The sequence below is a fragment of the Mytilus galloprovincialis genome, chromosome 4, assembly GCF_965363235.1.
Source record: "Mytilus galloprovincialis chromosome 4, xbMytGall1.hap1.1, whole genome shotgun sequence".
Classification (NCBI taxonomy): Eukaryota; Metazoa; Mollusca; class Bivalvia; order Mytilida; family Mytilidae; genus Mytilus; species Mytilus galloprovincialis.
This window is the reverse complement of record NC_134841.1, coordinates 28,868,900-28,891,384: the sequence shown is the minus strand read 5'-3', so window position 1 is coordinate 28,891,384 and position 22,485 is coordinate 28,868,900. Positions and strand designations below refer to the sequence as shown.

Sequence of the window (22,485 nt, the reverse complement as noted above, 5' to 3'; positions counted from 1 at the left end):
TTCTAAATGATAAGGATGTTCTGGTTACTAACAGAAAACCCTGGCCGTTTTTGGCACAACTTTTTAGATCTTTTGGTCCTCGATGCTGTTCGACAATGTGCTTGTTTCGGCTTTCAAACTTTTGTATCTGGGCATCACTAGTAGATCTTGTGTGGATAAAATGCACTTCAGGCGTATTAAAAGTTTCAACTTGTTGCCTTTTGTTGACTGTTGTTCGTGTGTTTCTTTGTCAATTGTATTCTCCAATTTATTTATATTGTAGTCCTGTGGTGTTGAGTTGTCATCGTAATGTTATATTTCACATGGCTATAAAAGTGGAGGTTTGGCATGCCACAAAACCAGGTTCAACCCGCCATTTTTTTCTTTAAAAATGTCTTGTACCAAGTCAGGAATATGGCCATTGTTATATTATAGTTCGTTTCCGTGTGTGTTACATTTTAACGTTGCGTCGTTTGTTTTCTCTTATTTTTGAGTGTAAATTCACATTGCGATAAGACGTGTCACGGTACATGTCTATCCCAGATTCATGTATTTAGTTTTGATGTTATATTTGTTATTCTCGTGGAATTTTGTCTGTTGCTTGGTCCGTTTCTGTGTGTGTTACATTGTAGTGTTGTTTCGTTGTTCTCCTCTTATATTTAATGCGTGTCCCTCAGTTTTAGTTTGTTACCCCGATTTTGTTTTTTGTCCATGGATTTATGAGTTTGAACAGCGGTATACTACTGTTGCCTTTATTGAACAAATTATCAAATGTCAACAGCTAAAGGTCAAGGGTCATTTTTCCCTAAAGTCGAAGATGCTGATTTTCTTTATTGAATTTTCTATTTTAAAAGTAGTTGTTTAATTGTTAAACTTGAACCAAAATATTTCTGTCTCATAAATTTAGAGATATTTGAAAATAGAAAATTTCTAATTTCACAGAAAGCATTATTTCTTTTCATTCTGATATCGCTATTGTACTGAAGCAATGTATCATATTGGCGCATATGTCCTTTTCAGCGATAAATATCCGAAATGGTAACTTTGTCACATTTCATTCAAAACATTACATCAGTATTAAGTTAATTGGAAACTAACAACTTTGAATAATTACAAATAATCAAAATACGCACCTATACAGACTCATAATTACATAATCACTACTCAGTCTAGGGTTGTTCCTAAAGTCAGTCAACGTAAAATTAATGCCAGTTGCTGTGCGAGGTTCCCGAACGTGTCACTAGTGTTGTTCCCAAGGTCATTCAACGTAAAATTAATGCCAGTTGCAGTGTGAGGTTCCCGAACGTGTCACCAGTGTGGTTCATAAAGTCAGTCAACGTAAAAGTAATGCCAGTCGCAGTGTGAGGTTCCCGAACGTTATAAGTTGAGAAATGAAAACGAAGTTGTTCGAGACTATTCTATTATTTTCTTGTTTCAGATTTAAACAGGAATCGATCCCCGATTCTCCAGAGAGGTGAAAGAAAGCATAGGACTTTCAAGCTCATAAGTCGAAAACAGACGGATAACGCCATGGCAACAGAAAAGAGGAAAAAGGCAAAATACAAACAATAGAATACAAAATACAATATTGAAAACTAAAGACTGGGCAACAGGAACCACATAAAAAAAACAGAGGCGATCTCAGATGCTCAGGAAGGGTGCGCAAATTTGTGATCTGCAAGTATCGATTAACAGACGAATTACAATAAAAAAAACATTTTTTCTTTGTCATTTAATTCTAATTTCTATTTAGTTCATGGTATAAATTCCTTATCTAAATATGTTATTTAGAATTCAAGGTAAAAGGAGTATTGAAGCTAAAGTAAAATTTACCATATCCCGAGTTTACGAACATCAGTTTCTCCGGAAAACACCATACCATCAGTGACGAAATCAGTACTGAAACAGTCCTGACGAAATCACTTGTGAATTTGTAGAATTAATAACTGTACAGTTTATAGAATTGGTATTTATACACTTATTGTTTGATGCTGAATAGTACTGAATTAATAGAAAGTATAACATTATAAGTTTTTATTCTTGCCGAACAGTACCGATATGTAGAGAAGAAAAGTACATAAAAAAAATGGAAAACTTCTCGGTAGAGTATGCATTGATGAAAATAGGACTTTCAAGCTCATAAGTCGAAAACAGACCGATAACGCAATGGCAACAGAAAAGAGGAAAAAGGCAAAATACAAACGTTCTAGAATGGGTTGTTCCCTTAATCTGAAGTTCATTTGGAGGTATGCACGTAATCATACTGAAATAACAAGATTTTTCATCATTCATTTCTTTTGTAAATTTTGATCAATCGCATGAGATTGTTTTGGTCTGTTATCAATCTAATCTTGTCATGTAAATTGTTAAATAATTGTTTCTGTATATGTTGGCCATCGCTAATATAAAATACTGAATTACCGGTTGACCGTTGATATAAAAAAAATCGTCAAGTTGTTTATCAAATAAGAGCAAGTTTCTTAAGCCAATATAAAAAGCCAGCGTAGAAAAAAATCCGAGTGATCCAATAATACAAATCCTACATAGATATGGACATATGACAAACACGTTACCAAGGTTTCTTACTACTTATATAAATAATAAGAAGATGCGGTATGATTGCCGATGTGAGAGCTATCCATGCAGTGTTGTCTACTTAAAATATAAAATGCTTCACAGCTTCCGGTTAACATTTACAAAACAGATTAAAAGATTCAAAATATAACGGTGGATTCAAACTAATAACATGTACACTTTGAATTGACAGCCAATAAGTAAAGAGGTGGTAACAAGGAAATAATAACAAAGTAAGAAAAATGCAAAGAAACAATTAAACAAGTATACAAAATACTTTTGAGCGACATTTAGTTAATGGCACTGAGATAATTATGCTTTGTAAATTAAATGTCTGTGTTATTGGAGGCTCCCGCAGGGTCAAAAACGACCTGCGACCTCTGAGCTTTTTAGAGGCGACTTCCGACCTGAGGGCCTTCTAAAAACGACCTGCGACCTGTAAAATTGGGAAAAACAACGACCTCCGACTGACTTCCGTCCTCTGTTTTGGGGAAAAACCTGCGACCTGTACATTTCCCTTAAAAACGACCTCTCGACGAATTTAAAAGCGACCTTGCGACCCGAGGGTGGTACCCTGTGGGAGCCTCCTATCGACAATGTATAAGCGGTGAATGCAGGATGAAAGGAACATTTTCTCAGTTTTAAAAAAAAAATCTAGAAAAAAAATATGTTACAACTATGAACAGTAAAATAACAAAAATTTGCTTGCTTGTTTGAAACTAAACATTTAATGAAACTCAAAGTGATCACAAAAACAAACACCAATATCACATAAAGAGAAAATGCCTATTTCGTTTCTATAATTGTACGGCTTTATTTTACGACTTTCGGCTCTAACTGTTATATTGCCCACATTATAGAATAGGATGTTATTGTCGTCATTTTTTCACAAATACGTTGAATTTATAGAGGAAAGGTATAAAAATCGATCGAGGATCGTCTTTAATGTCAGAAAAGACTTCTTTATATGTAAAACACAAAAACATAAATTTATTAGCCATAAAATGCATAATAACAGGAATTAACGTCGGAATCTTGAGAGGAAAAATGATATCAACTCTTTTTATAGAAAACACATCTGAGTTGAAGTTTCTTATTATGTTAGGTGATGAGTTGACGATTCACATCGTGTGGTAAACTGTGTTGACGATTCACATCGTGTGGTTAACTGAGTTGACGATTCACATCTGTAAACTGAGTTGACGATTCACATCGTGTGGTAAATTGAGTTGACGATTCACATCGTGTGGTTAACTGAGTTGACGATTCACATCGTGTGGTAAATTGAGTTGACGATTCACATCGAGTGGTAAATTGAGTTGACAAATTAAATTATGTTAGGGCAGGCTATGACTTGACGATCTATATAATGTTATGCTATGAATTGACGATGCACATCGTGTGGTAAACTGAGTTGACGATTCATGTTATGTTAGGCTTTTATGCGTTTACAATTCACATCGTGTGGTACACTGAGTTGACGATCTATATTATGTTAAGATATGATCTGAGTTGACAAACAATATTATGTTAGGCTATGAGTTGACGATCTATATCGTGTGATACTCTATATTGGCAATTCATTCCGTGGTGTACTCTGCAAGGTTACTAATAGTGTTATTTTTTATTAAAGCTGTTGTGGGTTTTGCTTTACCACGACGAACAAATTGTTTACCGGCAAAGTGTTTTATCACCGAAATTTCTATAAGATATTTAAACAATCGAACAAACAGGGCATTTTTTTTTTGCTTCGTTGAACATTATTATGTATTTGCATGTTCCCTTAAATTTAAAGGTTTTCCTTGGTTGTTGTTGGTCATATTAGTATTCTGCTTATTGTTTATTAATAACGATAGCGTAGTTTTTTTCGTCGAATTGTTTTACATTAGGTATATATCGGGGCCTTTTGTGTTTTTCTAAGCGTTATGATCTTTGTAATTGCTCATTGTTGAAGCCGTACGTTGATCTATAGTTACTTACATTCTCGTCTCTATAATGGATAGTCTCATAAGCAGTAACTTGACATCTCCTTATTTTATGTATGTTATATTTAAATCACAAAACAAAGACTTTAAATCTGGAGCAAATTTTGTACAAGAAAAACATATTTTTTTTGTTTAATTTCGCAGCCTTGTATCTTTAATACATTTTGTTCGACATTTATGTAACTAAGTTACAATTTGATTGGTTGATGGTTGCTTAAAGTCCAGTGGCAAATATTTCATGCATGTTCAGGACGATCTACTAATCAATTAATCAATCAAAATCGTTAATTAAAAATAAATGGGAATGTTGCCGGGCATACACCACACTACGACATGAATAACCTCGAAATGTGCGTATATTTGATTATTTTCAAAGCATCGTTCAATGCGATTAAAAAATTCCGTTCCAATCAAAAATGATATTTGAAATAAGATTTGCTATTGACAATTTTATCATCAAAGAAAAATGATTGATGAAGATCTGTTGCGGATGACTAATCTTACAATTTGCAAATTTTCAACTTGATATGACAAGTTTGTTATAAGCTTAGAAGCAGGAGTTTTGTTGTCTTTGTTTCCTAATTAATAAACCATTTTGCCTATTCACAGAGAGTAATGGAATCTTATAGGGTTTCAGTAATTCAGTCCCTGTAATAGTAAAAATACGGAGGATGATTTTGAACCTAGCTTGGAAATAACTGAAAATAGATATCTTCAACATCTCCATTTTGTCCACGGCAGAATGAACATGCATATTTTGTCCAACAAAATACAGTCCTGACAACGCATGAAAAAAAATGTATCAGAATGAAACATAAGAGTATCAGGTATCATTCATTGCGGTGTTAGCCCTAGCTTCTGTCGTAGACATGGGGAGGATCATAATAGCGTTTCTTTTACAAAGTCAAAATAGCAATTCATTATCAGTTCGTTAATTTTTGTCAACGAATAAAACCTTTATCATGGAGTGTAAAAAAAGAAGATGTGGTATGACTGCCAATGAGACAACTCTAAACAAGAGACCAAATGACACACAATTCAACAACTATGGGTCACCGTACGGCCTTCAACAATGAGCAAAGCCCATACCACACAGTAAGATATATTACATGTATAGTTCAGCTCTTGTTACTTGCTAGGTCAATATATATTTACGTTTACTATCTTTAAAGATGCATACGTGTTACATCTATAAATAGACCACGCATCAGCTGTCACATACAATGGAGATGTTGATGAAAGTGATTAGTGTTTTTCTTATTATAGCATTTAGTTTTATACATGCTATATCTGGCAAACAATTAAACATATTAGTGTTCGGAGGAAACAGATTTATTGGTGCTGAAACTGTGGAAAGGATTTTATCAGAGAGTCATCAAGTGACGCTTGTAAATCGAGGAAATTGGTATTGGGATTCTGGGATAAAAATCAAACCGTTTGTTCAACACATAACCTGCGATAGAGCACAACCTCTGAAAGACTGCAATCTCTTACAATCTTTTTTATTAGAAAGTGGTGAAAGTTTGTATTTTGATTTCGTTATAGATTTCAGCGGATACTTTTCATTTCAGATAACCGACGTCCTTGAAACATTCCGTAATCAAATAGGAAAGTACATTTACATAAGTTCAGATTCAGTATACGAAGTGTGTAAAGAGAAGCACCATTACGAATTTACAGTAGAAACTGATGCTGTCAGACCTGCAGATGAAAAATTACAACAAGAATTTAATGAAAAGGATGATTATGGTCACCAGAAACTCGAATGTGAAGAGGAATTAATACAAGATGGAGTGCCATATTTAATCTTGAGGCTCCCGGATGTTGTAGGACCGAGAGATAACACTTTACGATGGTGGATGTACCAGCTATGGATAAAATTATCCGATTATTTAACTCGTCCAATAACTATACCAAAACGATTGTTTTATAAGTCATTAAGTTTTGTATACGTAAAAGATGTGTCAGATCTTATCGTTAATTCATTATCATTTAAACCAGATGTTTTTAACGAGGCTTATAACTTAGCATTCTCAGAAACACAAACTTTATACCAGTTATTATCACATATCAGAGATAAAATAGGAAAAGGGTCTACAAATATTTATCTAAATGAACGAGAGGACTATATGCATTTGTTTCCTTCTGTGAAATTAGGGCCAATAAATATAGTAAAAGCAAAAGAACGCCTGGGATGGAACCCTACCCCATTCGAAAAAGCAGCAGAGAAAACAACAAAGTTTTATGAAAATGCTATTTCTAACATTTCATTCACTGCTGAAGCTGATAGAGTGATTGGAAAGATACAAAAGTATTGTACAGACAACTTACATGACGTTTACAATGGCCTTTATCAAGAGTATGGTATAAGTACTGGACATCATATTAAACAGGATCTATGATTCTGCACGGATTTTTCTTTAACGGTGACTGGACAATATGTTCCACATTTTTTATATGCAACATGTTTTTAAGGTCTTTCCCCTACATGGGAAAGACCTTATTGTTTTTCTAATGTTTTTTTTTTCTTTTTCTTTTTTTTCTTTTTTTTCTTCCAACATTTTTTTGACATGCCCGCCTCTTGTTTCTGTTGAAGTTATTAAGACCAAATATGGACCATCGCTAGACCTCACCAAGATGTATTATCAAATGACCCTGTTAAGGATTTCATCATCCCCTTTAGGAGTTATCTCCCTTTTATTGATTTTTTTCAACATGGCCCCCCCTCGTTGGTTTTAAAGATATCATGACCTTAATTGGACACAATATAGATCTCATCATGATGTATTACCATGTGAGACTGAATAGGATTTCATCGTCCCCTATGAGAGTTATATCCCCTTGAAACAATTTCTTTCCTTTGCATTTTTCTCAAAAAGTATAAGAGATAGAATCGATTTGAAATTGGCAACATGTACAGGAACAGATGGCAATGTTAATGAACATATACAATCATTTTGTTTTTAACCCTTTAAAGGAGTTATACCCCTTGAAAAATTGCACACAATTTTAGTAAAAAACTAATTCGAGAACCGGAAGTCGTAGAGACTTGGGACCTTCACCAATAATCTTTAATGCATGTAACCTTCAATATGCATCCAAGGTCAAAGGTCACAGAGTGCAAAAAAAAATTACGCTGCAATTTCAATCTTACATATTAGGAAAACGATAAGACTTTGCTGCATACATACAGCGTATAAAATGTTCCTCTCGACGAGCTCTACATTTTATATGATAAGCCCAAAAATATCCGACCGACTGTTCAAAAGTTACGACGGGATGATTCTTAAAAGTATAGTATTGTGTGTATATCTTTTTAAAGGTCACAGATATCAACCTACTATAAACTGCAAAGATGATCAGTAGTTCAAAACCTTCAATTTGAGGTCAATGTCAGGTCATGATGAAATTTCACCTTGACCTTCACATTATACTATGACCTTGACCTTGTGATATTTGAAAGGTCAAGTGGTCTTGAGTTGAATGGTGATAGTCCCATGTCTCTACGACTTCCGGTTCTCAAGTTTGGTATTGCATCATATATTTGATGATTAATTGTGACCTTGGTGAACTTTGAAATTGTCCCAATTCTTTTTCTTTAATGTTGTCCTTCAACTGTAGATCATTTATCATTTAACACATTTGAGATATCTATTGTCGTTTTAGAGATAATGCAGTTTGAAGTTTTGCGTGCGGAGGCATGTATTTCTGAATCATCAAGAGCTTACCACTTAAAATGTTTTAGAAATTGAAGAGGTTGACATAGTTATATGTTTGACCAAATACCAAAAAAATTCCATGGAAAAAAACACCAAAAAATTAATTTGAAATTTTCAAGTTTTGCATTGACTTTGTAAGTTTCATAACTTCTATTTATATAGTTGATATTGCATCATTATTTGCACTTTGTCAAATGGGGTCATCTGATATATCAAATTGAAGGTCTTAATAAACTCTACTTAAAAATGAAAATTTTAAACCCCCTTTTCATCCCAGGGGGACGGGTGGGGTCATTTAGTGCAAACATTCAAATTTCTCAGATGGTAAGGTTGTCGCATATCAAATGAAAGAACATAAAGCGTACATTTCAAATTTCAAATTGACGTCTCCCAAAAATGGGTTGGATGGGGTCATTGAGTGCAAAAAATAAATGTTCTTTTAAGGTAGGGTTGTTGTATATCAAATGAAAGGTCATGATGTGTACATTTGAAATATCAAATTCCCGACCTCCAAAAATTAGTTGGATAGGGTTATTAAGTGCAAAAATCAAACTTTCTAGAACATAGAGTTGTTGCATATCAAATGAAAGCTCATCTACTCTATGTTATTTATCATAATTCCGATCTCAATAATGTAGGCAGATGAGGTCATAAAGTGTTAAAAGTGGAAAGATTCAGAAGGTATGCTTGTCGTATATCAAACGAAAGGTCATACAAGGTACATTACGAAAACATCACTTTTACAGGAAAGACCTTTCAATTGTTTTACAAACAATTGAGATACTAGTTTTTTTATTATCTTCTTTTTTTATAAAACAATAAAAGATAACTTTAAAATATATACTTATGTATATGAAAAAATTATTTCATGAATATCAAACTACGTTTTCATTTAAATAATTTATACCCTAGTCTATTTTTTTTTTAAGTTCCGTCATGACTATAGTGCCCCACCCATGAGGGAACAAAAGCTGGTTGTGAAAATCTGTATATCTTCATATTTCATTTTTTCTGTAGTTCGAACTGTATATACCTTTGAATAGATCGGTGATTTTTTTTCACCAATGTACAAAGACAGTCCTGCTAGATGGAGAACAATCAGAAAAAAAAATTGGGGTAGCATCTAGGTCGTACATTGCACCTAGTCCTTTAATATAAGACTTCGGAGTTTCATATAATTTTCATTCAACGTTTTCATGATTTTTAATAAGGCTGGAAGGAAAATTCAGGAGAATTTTCGACTGCAGAATATCTTGATTGACTGTGTCGCTCATTACAAATATTTAGGTGTTCACTTTACTGCTTCTGGAAGTTTTCATCTAGCTAAAACTGAACTTTATAATAAGGCTCTTAAGGCCTACTATAAACTTAGAAAGGATTTTATCAATTTGTCTCCTGGAATAAAATCTTGTGTTCATATTTTTGATCATACCCTTAAACCCATTCTGTTATATAATTCAGAGGTATTGGGAGGTTATAATGTCTCTTGTAATAAATTACAGTCTTCCTTATTTAATCTTGAAAATATTTTTAAAAATCTTAAGTGTGAGAATCTCCATCTTAAATTTTCTAAATTTATACTTGGTGTACACAAAAGGAGTGTCAATTTTGCTGTATTATCAGAACTGGGACGTTTCCCCTTACATTATGATATTGTAAAGTCAATTGTAAAATACTGGTATAGATTTGAAAATCTTACAACTGAATTCAGTCTATTGAAAGATGCTTATAAATGCAGCCAAGAGCTTCACAAATCTAACATAACTTCTTGGTTCTCATTTGTTAAAAAAGTATTAGAAGTTTTTGAAATTAAACAAGAAGTAAAACATTTCGGACAATATAAATTTTTGAACATATCTAGTAAATTAATTCACACTAAATATATTAGCAATTGGTATGCTAGCCAAAATAAAGCTTCTGATGGAAAACTGTTTAATTATGTGAAATTTAAGCAGAATTTTGGTTATGAAAATTATCTTTCTTTAATTAAGAACTTTGATTTTAGAAGATCTATATGTAAATTACGTATTTATGCTCATAAGCTTCAAATTGAAGTTGGTCGTTTTTTAAATATTCCACGAAATGAAAGAATTTGCAAAAAATGCTCCTCTGGCTGTGTTGAAGATGAAATCCATTTTTTAACTAACTGTGAAAATTTTAAATCAGATAGAGATGCTCTCTTTGACTTTGTTTGTCAAAGAATTCCAAATTTTTCTATTCTTGATAATCAGCATAAATTTATTTATTTATTAAACTGTGAAGACTATCAGGTCCTTAATGCTGTTGGTAAATTTATTAAAGTGAATATGAGTTAGTAATTGTATTGTAACTGTATGTAAAAAAAGTTGTTTGTATCTATGTATCTATGCAAATCATTATTCTTTTGCCTTATTCATGTATACTCTGTATGCCCCTTGTGGGCCCTTAATTGGAAATAAAATATGTTCTGTTCTGTTCTGTTCTGTTCATGGTATTTATCGGATTTTTTTTTACTATCAATGTTGAAATTCGGGACACCAGCATTACAGGGTATCCAAATTACAACAGGACTTAAATTACGCGTCACAATGGGGAAAAAACTTGTAAATGTTATGCCATCCAGACAAATGCCCTATACTAAGAATCATACAAAAAAAGAAACCAGTCAACCATGACTACATCCTTCATAGTCACATTCTTCAAACTGAAACAGCTACAAAATATACATGATATATAGGCATATTAGACCGTTGGTTTTCTCGTTTGAATGGTTTTACACTAGTAATTTTGGGGCCCTTTATAGCTTTTTTGTTCAGTGTGAGCCAAGGCTCCGTGTTGAAGGCCGTACATTGACCTATAATTGATTACTTTTTTAAATTGTTATTTTGGATGGACAGTTGTGTCATTGGCACTCACACCACATCTTCCTATATCTATACTCATCCATTTAGATATCAAATGGAATAAACATGTCGATAATATAACAGCAAATGCAGATCGACAACTAAATTTTATAAAACGTTACCTAAAAGAATCATCAAAACAAAGCTGAAGCACAATTCCGTGTGTGGGATTTTCCCTCTGTGTTGAAGACCCATTGGCGGCCCTCGGCTGTTTTTTGCTCTTTGGTAGATTACCCATTCCATTCTCAATTTTGAATAAAAGTAAGGGCATACATGTCGTTGGTTAGACCTAAGCTAGAGTACAGGTCTTGTGTCTGGGGCCCTCACAACAAAAATCAAATAAATCAAATAGAGATGGTCCAGCGAAAGGCTGCCTGCTATGTATGTAATAGATACCATTATAACAAATCTGTTTCAAATATGCTCGAACACCTACATTACTATTGAGACGAATACAAACAAGACTAGTGGTTTTCTTAGAGTGCACACGCTGAAATGTCTGGGCTTCTTTACAAACCATTGAATTTATGATAATAGTCCTAAATATAAAGCTTTACCACAAGTAACACATAAACTTAACATGATCCAAGAAAATGATGTCAAGGTCAGATAAAACAAACGTGAAATACATGTAAACCTTACATTCATTCAATAAACTAAACATAGTGACCTATTGATTAGTTTCTAAGAAAACAGTCTTAACCAAGAAAACTTAACTTTGACCAATGAATCATAAAAATGAGGTCAAGGTCAGATGAACCATGCCAGACAGACATGTACATCTTACAATAAATCTATGCATTAAATATAGTTGACCTATTGCTTATAGTATCTAAGAAACAAACTTAACCATGAAAACTTAATATTGACTAATGAACCATGAAAATGAGGTCAAGGTCAGATAATACCAGCCAGACAAACAAATACACCACACAATCCGTTCATACAACAAATATAGTTGATATATTGCTTATTGTTAAAAAAAAATAGACCAATACACAAAAAAACTTAACACTGAGAAATGAACCATGAAAATGAGGTCAAGGTCAAATAAAACCTACTAGACTGACATGTACATCATAAAATATTTCCATACACTAAATATAGTTGACCTATTGCATATAGTAAAAGAAAAAAGACTGAGTCAAAAAACTTAACTTTGACCACTGAACCATGAAAATGAGGTCAAGGTCAGATGAAACCTACCAGTTGGACATATACACCTTACAATCATTCCATATACCGAATATAGAAGACCTAATGCTTATCTATACTATTAAACGAGAAGACCTCATTTTTGGTGTCGCTTCTCTCCTTTCCACAATAAATTAATCAACACGCCTCTGTGTCCTATAGGTTCAGTGCATAGTCGCATTTGTCATCCATTCATATGATTATTCAGATTGAGTTATTTTTGGAGAAAAACGAGAAAAAAGGCATCCGGATATTGTCCCGTCATTTGGACAAAATTTTAAGTCAGATTAGACTTTCGGTTTGCGTTTTTCTGTATACTTTGAACATACATATATACAAAGAATAAAGTGTATTTTCAGAATTCTATCTGCTATCATTTTCAAGTTTACTATCCACGGCGGCGGTCACAGAGTTTATTAAATAGAGAGGGTCTGTATACTATATCAATGACCACCATGGATCGATTAGTAAACTTAGAATTGAAAGTAAATACACTATAGTAATACACCTTATCGCTATTAGCCTTAACGTTGAACTTTTGACGCATACAATAATCACTTTTCCATTGTGGCGTCAGATATTTTGTTTTATGACGTCAAAATTTTACGGGAACCTGTGTGATATCCAGTAATGGCGGACAAATAGCGATAAGGTGTATGAATGTTCATAATATACAGATAAGCGCTAAAAATATTCATGTGAACTTTTGATACCTTTTCTGAAATTCTCCAGTCATTAAATCTTTTACAAAATTGATCAAAATTCATTGATTACAAAAAAAAGAAGATGTGGTATGATTGCCATGTTGAGACAACTCTCCACAAGAGACCAATATGACACAGAAATTAACAACTATAGGTCACCGTACGACCTTCAACAACAAGCAAAGCCCATACCGCATACTCAGCTTCAAAAGGCCCCGAACTGACAATGTAAAACAATTCAAACCAGAAAACTAGCGGCCTTATTTAGGCCTATGTACAAAAAGTGAACGAAAAACAAATGTGTAACACATAAAGTTAACAAACGACACCACTGAATTACAGGCTCCTTACTTAAATGTTCATAACATACTAAATGAAAACTATGTTCATATTGAAATTGATAGAAAACCAAAAATTGGGAATTTTGGAAATAAAGCCGGGAGGAGGGATAAAAAAAAGCATTTTCCTGTCCCAAATAACCTATATATGACTTATGATATTTTTTGCTGAAATTCTCCAGTCATTCAATATTTTACAAAATTCTTCCAACAACACTTTACATACTTTAAACTACGCTCTGAATGCCCGCGATTTCGCGGGTGTGTTCTAGTAGCATCTGATATATGGACTTGCCCATGAAAACTTAACCTTGTTAACTGATCCATGAAATAAGGTCGAGGTCAAATGAAAACTGTCTGACGGGCATGAGGACCTTACACATACTAAATATAGTTATCATATTACCCATAATAAGAAAAAAAAATAACATTTCAATTTTTTTTTCCCCCAGTAGTTCCTGGACCATGAAAATGAGAAGGACAATGGACAGACAGAAACATATTAACATAAGGCATCTATATGCAAAGTATTGAGTATCCAGGTCTTCTAGCTTATAAAATATAAAGCCTTTTTAAGAAGTGAGCTGATGTGGCCGGATCACCATCTTCATGCCAAGCTTTCTTCAAGACAAAAATCATACACCATCATTAAGCAATCTACCCTGAAGCTCTTCTCATTAAATCAGACAGGAGAACAAGATCTAGACATAAGCATACCAACCACTATTAACAAATCCAAACCAATGAAGATTCTTATAAATGTTAATTTTATCCTAATACAGGAGTACAATGGAACCTTCTTCTCACCTCAGCAATCCTTTAACTGCTTCAAAGAGCAGATTTCTATATTTGCTCTTTTGCAAATATTTTGAACACTGCATAACTTGTACTTATAGATTATCAATTATCATCTCTAAGAGATTGATTTTCTTGCTTCAGCCAGTACAGTGAAGGTAAGAAAAACAATAGAGTTGAGATGACCAATGATAATGGCTATTTTACGTTAATTAATTTCATTGACAACGGGCATGAGCGTCCTTAGTTTCTAGCAATAATTTTTCATATCACTCTTGTGTTCAGAAAGGAAATAATTTTGTATGTCAATGCATCTGCCACTATTACTTTTAACACCAATCCATCATCAACAGCATCAATATTACATTGCATTGTTACCCAAACTAGTTCAAATCCTCCAGACAGACACACAAATGTAGTTTTTGTGTACATTTAAGTTTGATTTAAATTGACAGGAATGTAAGAAAATATTACTCCAATTAAGTCAAATTTTGTTTATTCATGACATTTATCCTTGGAGCAACCACTATAGTCCTGATAGTCAAACTAAAAATGTATGCCATTTTTGCTTTTAATGCTTTAGTTTTTGAAATATGAGCTGAAAATGCTTTTTACAATTACTTTCTATTTATAACAACAGGAGCCTGACAGATTGATGAATCAGTTTACCCTCTTCCACTTTGTTGCATGGGGTATAAAGAAAACATTTGTAACAATGTTTTGGTCAATGAATGAATGGACAGAAGAGTATGTCAAGGATGAAGATATACATTTTTTTTTCTCAGAATCTTTGTTTCCCTGAAAGAGGTAAGAAGATTAAATGTTAATGTGGTACATATCACTACAGGGAGATAACTCTGTAAAAATCAGCTGAATGTTCTATTGTAAAGAAAATATAAAGCTTCTCATAGATCAAAATTAGTGGCTGTGAAACTGCTATATAGCCAATGAAATTTTTTCTATAGTGTGTGGTTCAAGTTTTTTGTAAAGGTGCTTGGTACAACCTTAAAAGGTTTAAAATAAATATAATTAAAATCAATTTCAATGTGATATTTCATTTATTCAGTATCAACACTTGACATGTTGATTAAACATCAAACACATTCCAACTTTCTTCCAAACAAACGTATCATTAAAACAGGCACACAAATAAAAGACTTGGTGACACAGCAGTTGTTATATAACAGGAAGATTGCATTATTACTATTACTCTGCCACCAATGACTGGACAAACATCAAACAGGAAGCTGCTATATAATGCTTATTGTAAGCACAGTTATGTCCCCTGTCCAGTTCCTCAGGTCAAAACAGGGGAGATAATAATAGAGTAATAGTAATAATGTGTAATATTGACTCAAATTAGCCTTCAATAGAATACATAGTTCATAATGCCTTCCTTTCCATAATGTTTGGCTTGTCATTAAAACTTCTTTTTCTGAATTTCAGAAAATTATTTAAAAACAAAATACAAGCAACTTGAAATAATTAGCAGACATTAAAATCAACAAGCAGTTTGTGATAAACAAATTGCATAGATTTTTTTTAAATAGTACACTACAAAGTTTACAGAACAACTACTTATCAATAAATAATATTATTAGAATACTATCAGTAAATGTGGTGTATTTACATTCCCTCGAAAAAAATTCATTAAAATACCAAGTTAAAATCAATTGTAAATAGGCAACAATATATTAATAACAACAATCTCTTTATTACTTATAGAAATGTAAATACACCATCATCACTGCTTATAGTCAAATATGGAGGAGCACACAAACATGCATTAACATTAGCAAACTTAACAATAGAGTAGGAAGATTTCATATACATGTTATATTCCAATGCTTAGCAGCAAAACAATATTGAACAAAAGTTAAAAAGATAATTTAGTTATTTCAAACACATTAAACCCAATAAAATAAGTTAAAAAAGACAAGATCTGGCACCATAAAGCATGGCTGTATTGAAACATTCTTAAGAATGACTGAAATTCTATAAAATGAAGGGGAGACAATTTAGTTCTTGAATATGATATCTGAATGAATAATTGTAAAGTAAGACAGTCAAACACACATGTTAATAATGGACAATCTCTTTATGGTGCCAGGCTATCAAACTACTCCTCAACATGATTTTTCACATTTTAATAGACTAACACTATTTCAATCAACTCGTAACTTTTCTCCATAAAATAATTAATTCACCAGTGCTAACATATTGAAAGACATTGAATATCTAATGTTGACAGTCTTTTCTAGTATTAAATTACATAGGCAGAAAGCAACCAATAAAAGAAAAAAATCAAGCAAGTTCTCATATCTATGGATGTCTAGGGAGTGAGAAACACTAAAAATACCTCAAATTCATTTCACTGTATGGTAGATTGACATATGAAAAATTTATTCTTAATCTTACTGACCAAATGAAACACTCATTTAAATAGTACATGGTTATGAACTTTTAGTGAAATGTTTTTTAAACAACTTCAGATTGTCTTCAATTCATGATACAACTAAATTTTTGTCAGGTTATTAAAACATACTTTGACTCAGTAAATTGATAATATCAGTATGGTCCAAATTGTTCTCTACCTAAACAGCTCATTAGAAAGTGTTGCTTATTTAATTATAACACTTTAATTTTCCTTACTTTCCTCCATGTAGGGAAGAATCTCAAATGTATGTCTATTCTTTGTTTATAAAAATCTTCACCAAGTACTTTTTATTTGATGTTTTTAAGAATATAAACAAAACTTTTCAAAAACTGTGATATTACAGGAAGTTTCATATTGAGAATTTGTTAGCAGGGGACTAAACATATCTATGGATGCCATCACGCCATTAAGTGCAGCTAAGTCCAGACTTCTTCTTGACAAAGATATCTTTAATATTCATGTTGACTTGTAATTTTTCTCTAGTAACTGGTGTATAATCCAAACAAAATCTGAAATGTAAAATAAAAGTTTGTGTGAAATCAACTAGAATGATAGATGTCCTTCTGTGGTTCTCATTCTCTTATAAGATATGTAAGCTAATGTTGATTGATGATTGATTGTTGTTGTTTTAACACCACTTTTTAGGTCCAATTTTAGGCTATACGTGGTGGTCAAGTTTTTAAGAGTGGAGGAAGATGAGTGCCATGAGAAAACCGCTGACCTTCGTAGTTGAAGATAATTGGGTATACATTAACCAACTGTGTCAAACAATTTATTTACCTTCACTTCAATCATTGATTGCATAAATACCATAGAAAGGCGTGTATAGTCCGCATTTTTTTACCCTGGGAATGAAATTGATGGAAGGGGTGTGGACTATGCAGTACTATAGGATTTTATGACATTTTTTTCCAGATTTGGGATACGATGTTGAACGAGGTTTGACCAAGTAAACAGAAACATCATGTGTTGTCAAAGTTATAATGTATTCTTGAAAACTCTTTGTTTTATTTAGAAATAAAATAAACAATCTAACTATATTCTTGACTACTCTTTGTTATTTTTTTTAAATAAAATAAACAATCTAACAGTGTTGACTTAGTAATTTGCATAAAAATCAGCCTTTCATCAAATGTCCGCTTTGTTTCAGATTTGGTCAAATTTGTGTCATTACATCTTAACAGTGTACCTGAATCCTGAATATCAATGAAAGATGAACCCTTCAATGGTAAAACCATAATAGACAAGTTGAAACCTAGTGAAATCTTCCCAAGATCGATTTTGTTTAATGTTATTCGCATGTGTACAGTACAAGTAAACCACGATGCGCAATTTTGAAAATGTGTGATAAAAGTATCAAAAATTTTCATATTCCGACTTTTTGTGTTTAACTCTTAACTTATCGACGTAAACAAATATAGACCTAACATCTTTTAATTGTAAATCGTAACCATTAATACTGAAAATGTAAACCTGAAAGAAGTGGAATTTTGTATACGAAACTATATTTCCAGGTGAAAGGTCACATTGTGCAGGTGTATCTTCTTACATGAATGAGGTTACGGGTTTGTGTGTAAAGCAATTACCATGTCAACTTTTGGCAAGTGATGAATGTAATTGAATAACCTGAGACAGTTCTTCAAATCAATAAAAGAAATGATAAGATTAAAGAGTAATAACATTTTAATAATGAGTTCTAATCAATTTTTAAACATCAAACATCATTCCTTGATATTTGGGGATGAAGAGGGGTGCGGAATATACACAAATGCGGACAATACACGGCCGAATTATAAATTGTGGTAATGACATGAGCCCCCCCCCCCCCCAAAAAGTCATATAAATGGCCACTAAAATTGGAAAGGTCTAAAGAGCATAAAAAGTATCCCAAAAAAAAAAAATAACTTGTTAAATGTACATTTTCTATTTTAAACAGTTTACTTATATTTGTTTTCTTTGGGTTTTTTTTAATATACAAAATGAAAGATATATGTACAAACATATTAATTGTTGTAAAATTCAATTAAAATATGTTGTAGACCATTCAAATGAACAATTGATCAATAGTTCTCATCACAATATGTATTACCTTTTGAAGGCTTCAAGTTCTTTTTCAGTTTCATCCAATTCACCATTCTCAAGGTCCGATTCAGACTTGGGAAGGAAAATTTCATCTGTAATAGAGAAAGAAAGTATTAAAATCAAAACAAAAACTCGAGATTATTCTATTCAAACAGCATTTTAGAAATTTCTATATCACTACTGGTATAGATAAAAAAAAAAAACAATATTTGAATGTTACCAAATCTAATCACTGTTTTACTTTGTGTATAGCAAATATAGTATATTTGTCAACTGCTATCTAATAATATTCTCAGGGACATGATTTTTATTAAATTTCATTTGTCTTGTGAATTAATGTTAACCTGAAGTACTGGAGGTTGTAGGTTTGATCATGATGCAAGTATGCAACATAGTAGAAATGGAATAACAAGTTTACAATCTGAAATATACAGCCTACAGATATGAATATCATGTACATTTGACATTATTGACAATTTATTAAATTGAGGTAAAGATCAGATAACTCTGCCAGTCAGACATGTAGACCTTACAATTATTCCATACATCTTACATAGTAGACATTATGAAATACATGATCAAATAAACAGACCTTAAAATTTATGTTGGTTAATGAACCATTATTTACAAAGATGCTTTCCTATGTAAAAAAAAAAAAGAGAAAAAACTGGGTCACAGTGATCTCTATAAACACAGCTGAATCATACAGAAAGACAATAGAGGTAAAATAGCCATCAATAATTTTCATTTTATATACAAGAAGAAATGGACCAAGTATCATAAAACTTAAAGAAAATCCTGTATATAGATGGATGTATCACAAGTGTCATTCTGTTGTACAAAAATGGGCTTAAACACGTAATTTTATTTACATTTCATAATTTAGTTCTAGATACTACTGTGCACTAACAACTCATTTCTCAGTTAAACGAAGTTTCTATAAACTTACCAATTACACTTAAATCTTCACTGTTCCTATTTTTCTTTTTGTTCTTGCCCTTTTTCCCACCTTTAGGCTGCTAAAATCATAAAATAAAAATTGTACGGACTATTTTCAATTTTTTTTTTTAATAAAATATAGATTTCACGTGTATCAAACTTGATAATTTATCAGTGTTTATGATAATCAAAATCAAATCTCTTCATAAAACTTGAACAAAACAATTAAAATTTTGCACACTAAGCAATTATTTTCATTAAAAAATTACAAGATCAACAATTAAATGTACTTCATATCAATATTAAGCAGAAAAACACCCCACAACTCTAGGTTTCTTGGTAGATTAAAACTTGTAAAAGCTACAAAAAATATGAAGAAAAGAAATAGATTTCTTGAGTAGGGTCAATACTCTTTACATTTTCTACACTGTCATGTCTGTTATAATTGTTTTTTTATGTAAATTGTTTGTTATAAATAAGGCCATTAGTTTTTATTTATTGAATTGTTCCATTTTTTTAATGTCAAGGCTTTTTATAGTCCACTCTAAACTGGTGTTGCTTTTATCCCCTTCATTTGAACTTTGGTGGAAAGTTGTCTCATTGGCAATCATACCACATCTCTTTATTTCTATATTGTAAATCTATTGCAAATTTAAATTCAGTTTACACAGAAAAGTTTGATTGATAATTTTAATTCAGACTGATACTAACCTGATCCTGGGGTGGTGATTGGTTAACAACCGCTTTTGTCTTTTGAGTGTCAGCTTTCTTAGGAGAAGATGGCGAGCTAGTAGGACTAGATTTGATTTGTTGTGGAGGAGGAGGAGACGGTTTAGGAGGCGTTGGAGCGTTTGCAGCTTTCTTTACTGTTTTATTGTTATTATTCCCATTTAATTGAACAATGTTTTTATTAACAACAATATCATTATTATTGTGAACAGTTTTTCCTTTCCTTGGTTTTACATCACTTGTATCCATTCTTTTCTCCGTTGTATCTACATCTTTCTCATTTTTATTGTCTTTTCTCTTCGCTGATGATTTAGTTGTCTGTTCGGGAACAGGTTTGGCACTGCTTGAAGAAGACTGGGAGGCACCTTTAGTGACTTGTACTTTAGGCTGAACAGGGGATGATTTCAGAAGATCTGGCTTTTTAATTGCTTTTAAATTTACTTTTCCATTTGTTTGAAGGGGTTCAACTATTATTCTTTGAGTTTTAACTGGATCGGTCTTGACTATTTTAACTGTTTTTTTAATCTCAGTGGAAGGAGATTTTAATGGAGCATCAGAAAGTTTAACTTGAAGTTTTACATTGTTTTTGACTTTATTGTCAGTATCTTCTCTCCCTAATGGAGGAACCCTAACTAAGTTTGGATCCTCTCGTTTATCACAGCCATTTTTAATCTCTGCTTGCTTAATTTCTTCAACTTGTTTGCGTTTCTTTCTCTTTTTCTTTTCATTTTTACTTTCTTCCAGCTTGGCAGCATTAAGCAAATTTTTTGCCAGTTCTCTTTCCCTTTCCAATTTCTCCTGGTGTAACTTTTCTGCCTCTATCCTGGCCTTCTCTTCAGCCTGAAATACATTTACATATATATATCGATGCATCATGGTCTTTACAAGTTTATGTATGCAAGATAAACCATAATTGTAACCTAAGCTTTTAAATATTTAAGTTAAAATTCTGTTCCCCAATATAATCTTCCCATCCATGGGTCAGATGAGATATAGACAGATTCCAGAAAAGAAAAAAAATATCTTTTTTCAAAACACAAAGCAAACATACTCTATTTGACTGAACAAGAAAATAGAGCTGGGAAAGTTTCTTATTGATCTAACCTTTCTTTGTTTCTGTCTAGCACGTTTAGCTGCTTTAGCACTAAGTTGTTTATCTTCCTGTTCCTCCTTCTGATTATCTGTACCATTGATATAATGTAGCAGTTCTTCCAATTCTTCTGAGCCTTTATCTTCTAAAGGCTGATGCTCTATCATATGGTGATGAGAACAAGTGTCTTTATGTTTGGTGTCACCCTAAAATCATTAATATAAGTATAACATGATGGGAGAGTTAAAATGAGAGAAAATAATGGGTGACTGTAGCATTGGATTCATATCTGAAATACTGTAGTAGAGGGAATACAGATAAAACAGTTGATGGGCGTTTCCAATAAAGTGGCAAACTAGAAACTGTATCACACTATTTATAGGGAAACCTTGAGAAATAGAAAAGGATGGATTTGTGTTTTCTCATGCAAAGTTGCACTAAAAAATGCTACTATATATGTCTTATCTTGCAAGTTTTACTGGAGTATGTGTAAATTTAACACATTTCTTGAAAACCAAGAACAGAATATATCAGTATTGTGCACAATTGTGTGGTGAAACATATGTTTTTACATTTAATAATATTTATCAGTAACGTTCAAAATGTCTCAATAGGTGTTATCACATATAGAAATCCCTGTATTTGCTGAGAGTTGTTAAAACAATGGTACTCAGTGGTGCTACTATTCTGATAAATACTCCAGAGAGAAAACATAATTTACCTGAGTAACATATCTTACAACAGAATGTCTGAGTTGCCATCTCCAGAAGTAGAACATATAATCCTTTGGTATAAAACTATGTAAATGAGGGAGTAATGACATACTGATCTGACCAAACATCGTGTTAACTCTGTCATCAATGACAAGGTCAGTGTGGCATTACACTGTATTTATCAAACATCTATTGACATTTGTGCTCACACTGAGTTATTTGACATGTGTGTACTGATTGGTGATCACTAATTAAGAAGTCACAACTACAGTCTACCTGGACAGGTGTTCTTGTCTAATGATGTCTTAGTCTATACTTAATTACA

General features: G+C 32.4%; 2 protein-coding genes across 3 annotated transcripts in view; one reads left to right on the top strand and one right to left on the bottom strand.

Annotated features, from left to right (window-relative positions):
• Positions 1 to 5,745: 5,745 nt before the first annotated feature.
• On the top strand, positions 5,746 to 8,011 carry LOC143071799 (uncharacterized). The gene has a single exon (XM_076246383.1). The coding sequence runs from the start codon at positions 5,762 to 5,764 to the stop codon at positions 6,938 to 6,940; it is 1,179 nt and encodes a 392-aa protein (XP_076102498.1). The 5' UTR covers positions 5,746 to 5,761; the 3' UTR covers positions 6,941 to 8,011.
• Positions 8,012 to 15,209: 7,198 nt separating this feature from the next.
• The window catches only part of LOC143071798 (protein FAM193A-like), a 33,763-nt gene continuing 26,487 nt past the window's right edge, over positions 15,210 to 22,485 (bottom strand). For both annotated transcript variants that reach the window (XM_076246381.1, XM_076246382.1), the window contains 5 exons: positions 21,462 to 21,653; positions 20,340 to 21,197; positions 19,639 to 19,708; positions 18,697 to 18,781; positions 15,210 to 17,116 (listed from right to left, as the gene is read on the bottom strand). In XM_076246381.1, coding sequence (XP_076102496.1) covers positions 17,014 to 17,116; positions 18,697 to 18,781; positions 19,639 to 19,708; positions 20,340 to 21,197; positions 21,462 to 21,653 — 1,308 coding nt within the window. In that variant the 3' untranslated portion in view covers positions 15,210 to 17,013. The remainder of the gene's footprint in view (positions 17,117 to 18,696; positions 18,782 to 19,638; positions 19,709 to 20,339; positions 21,198 to 21,461; positions 21,654 to 22,485) is intronic.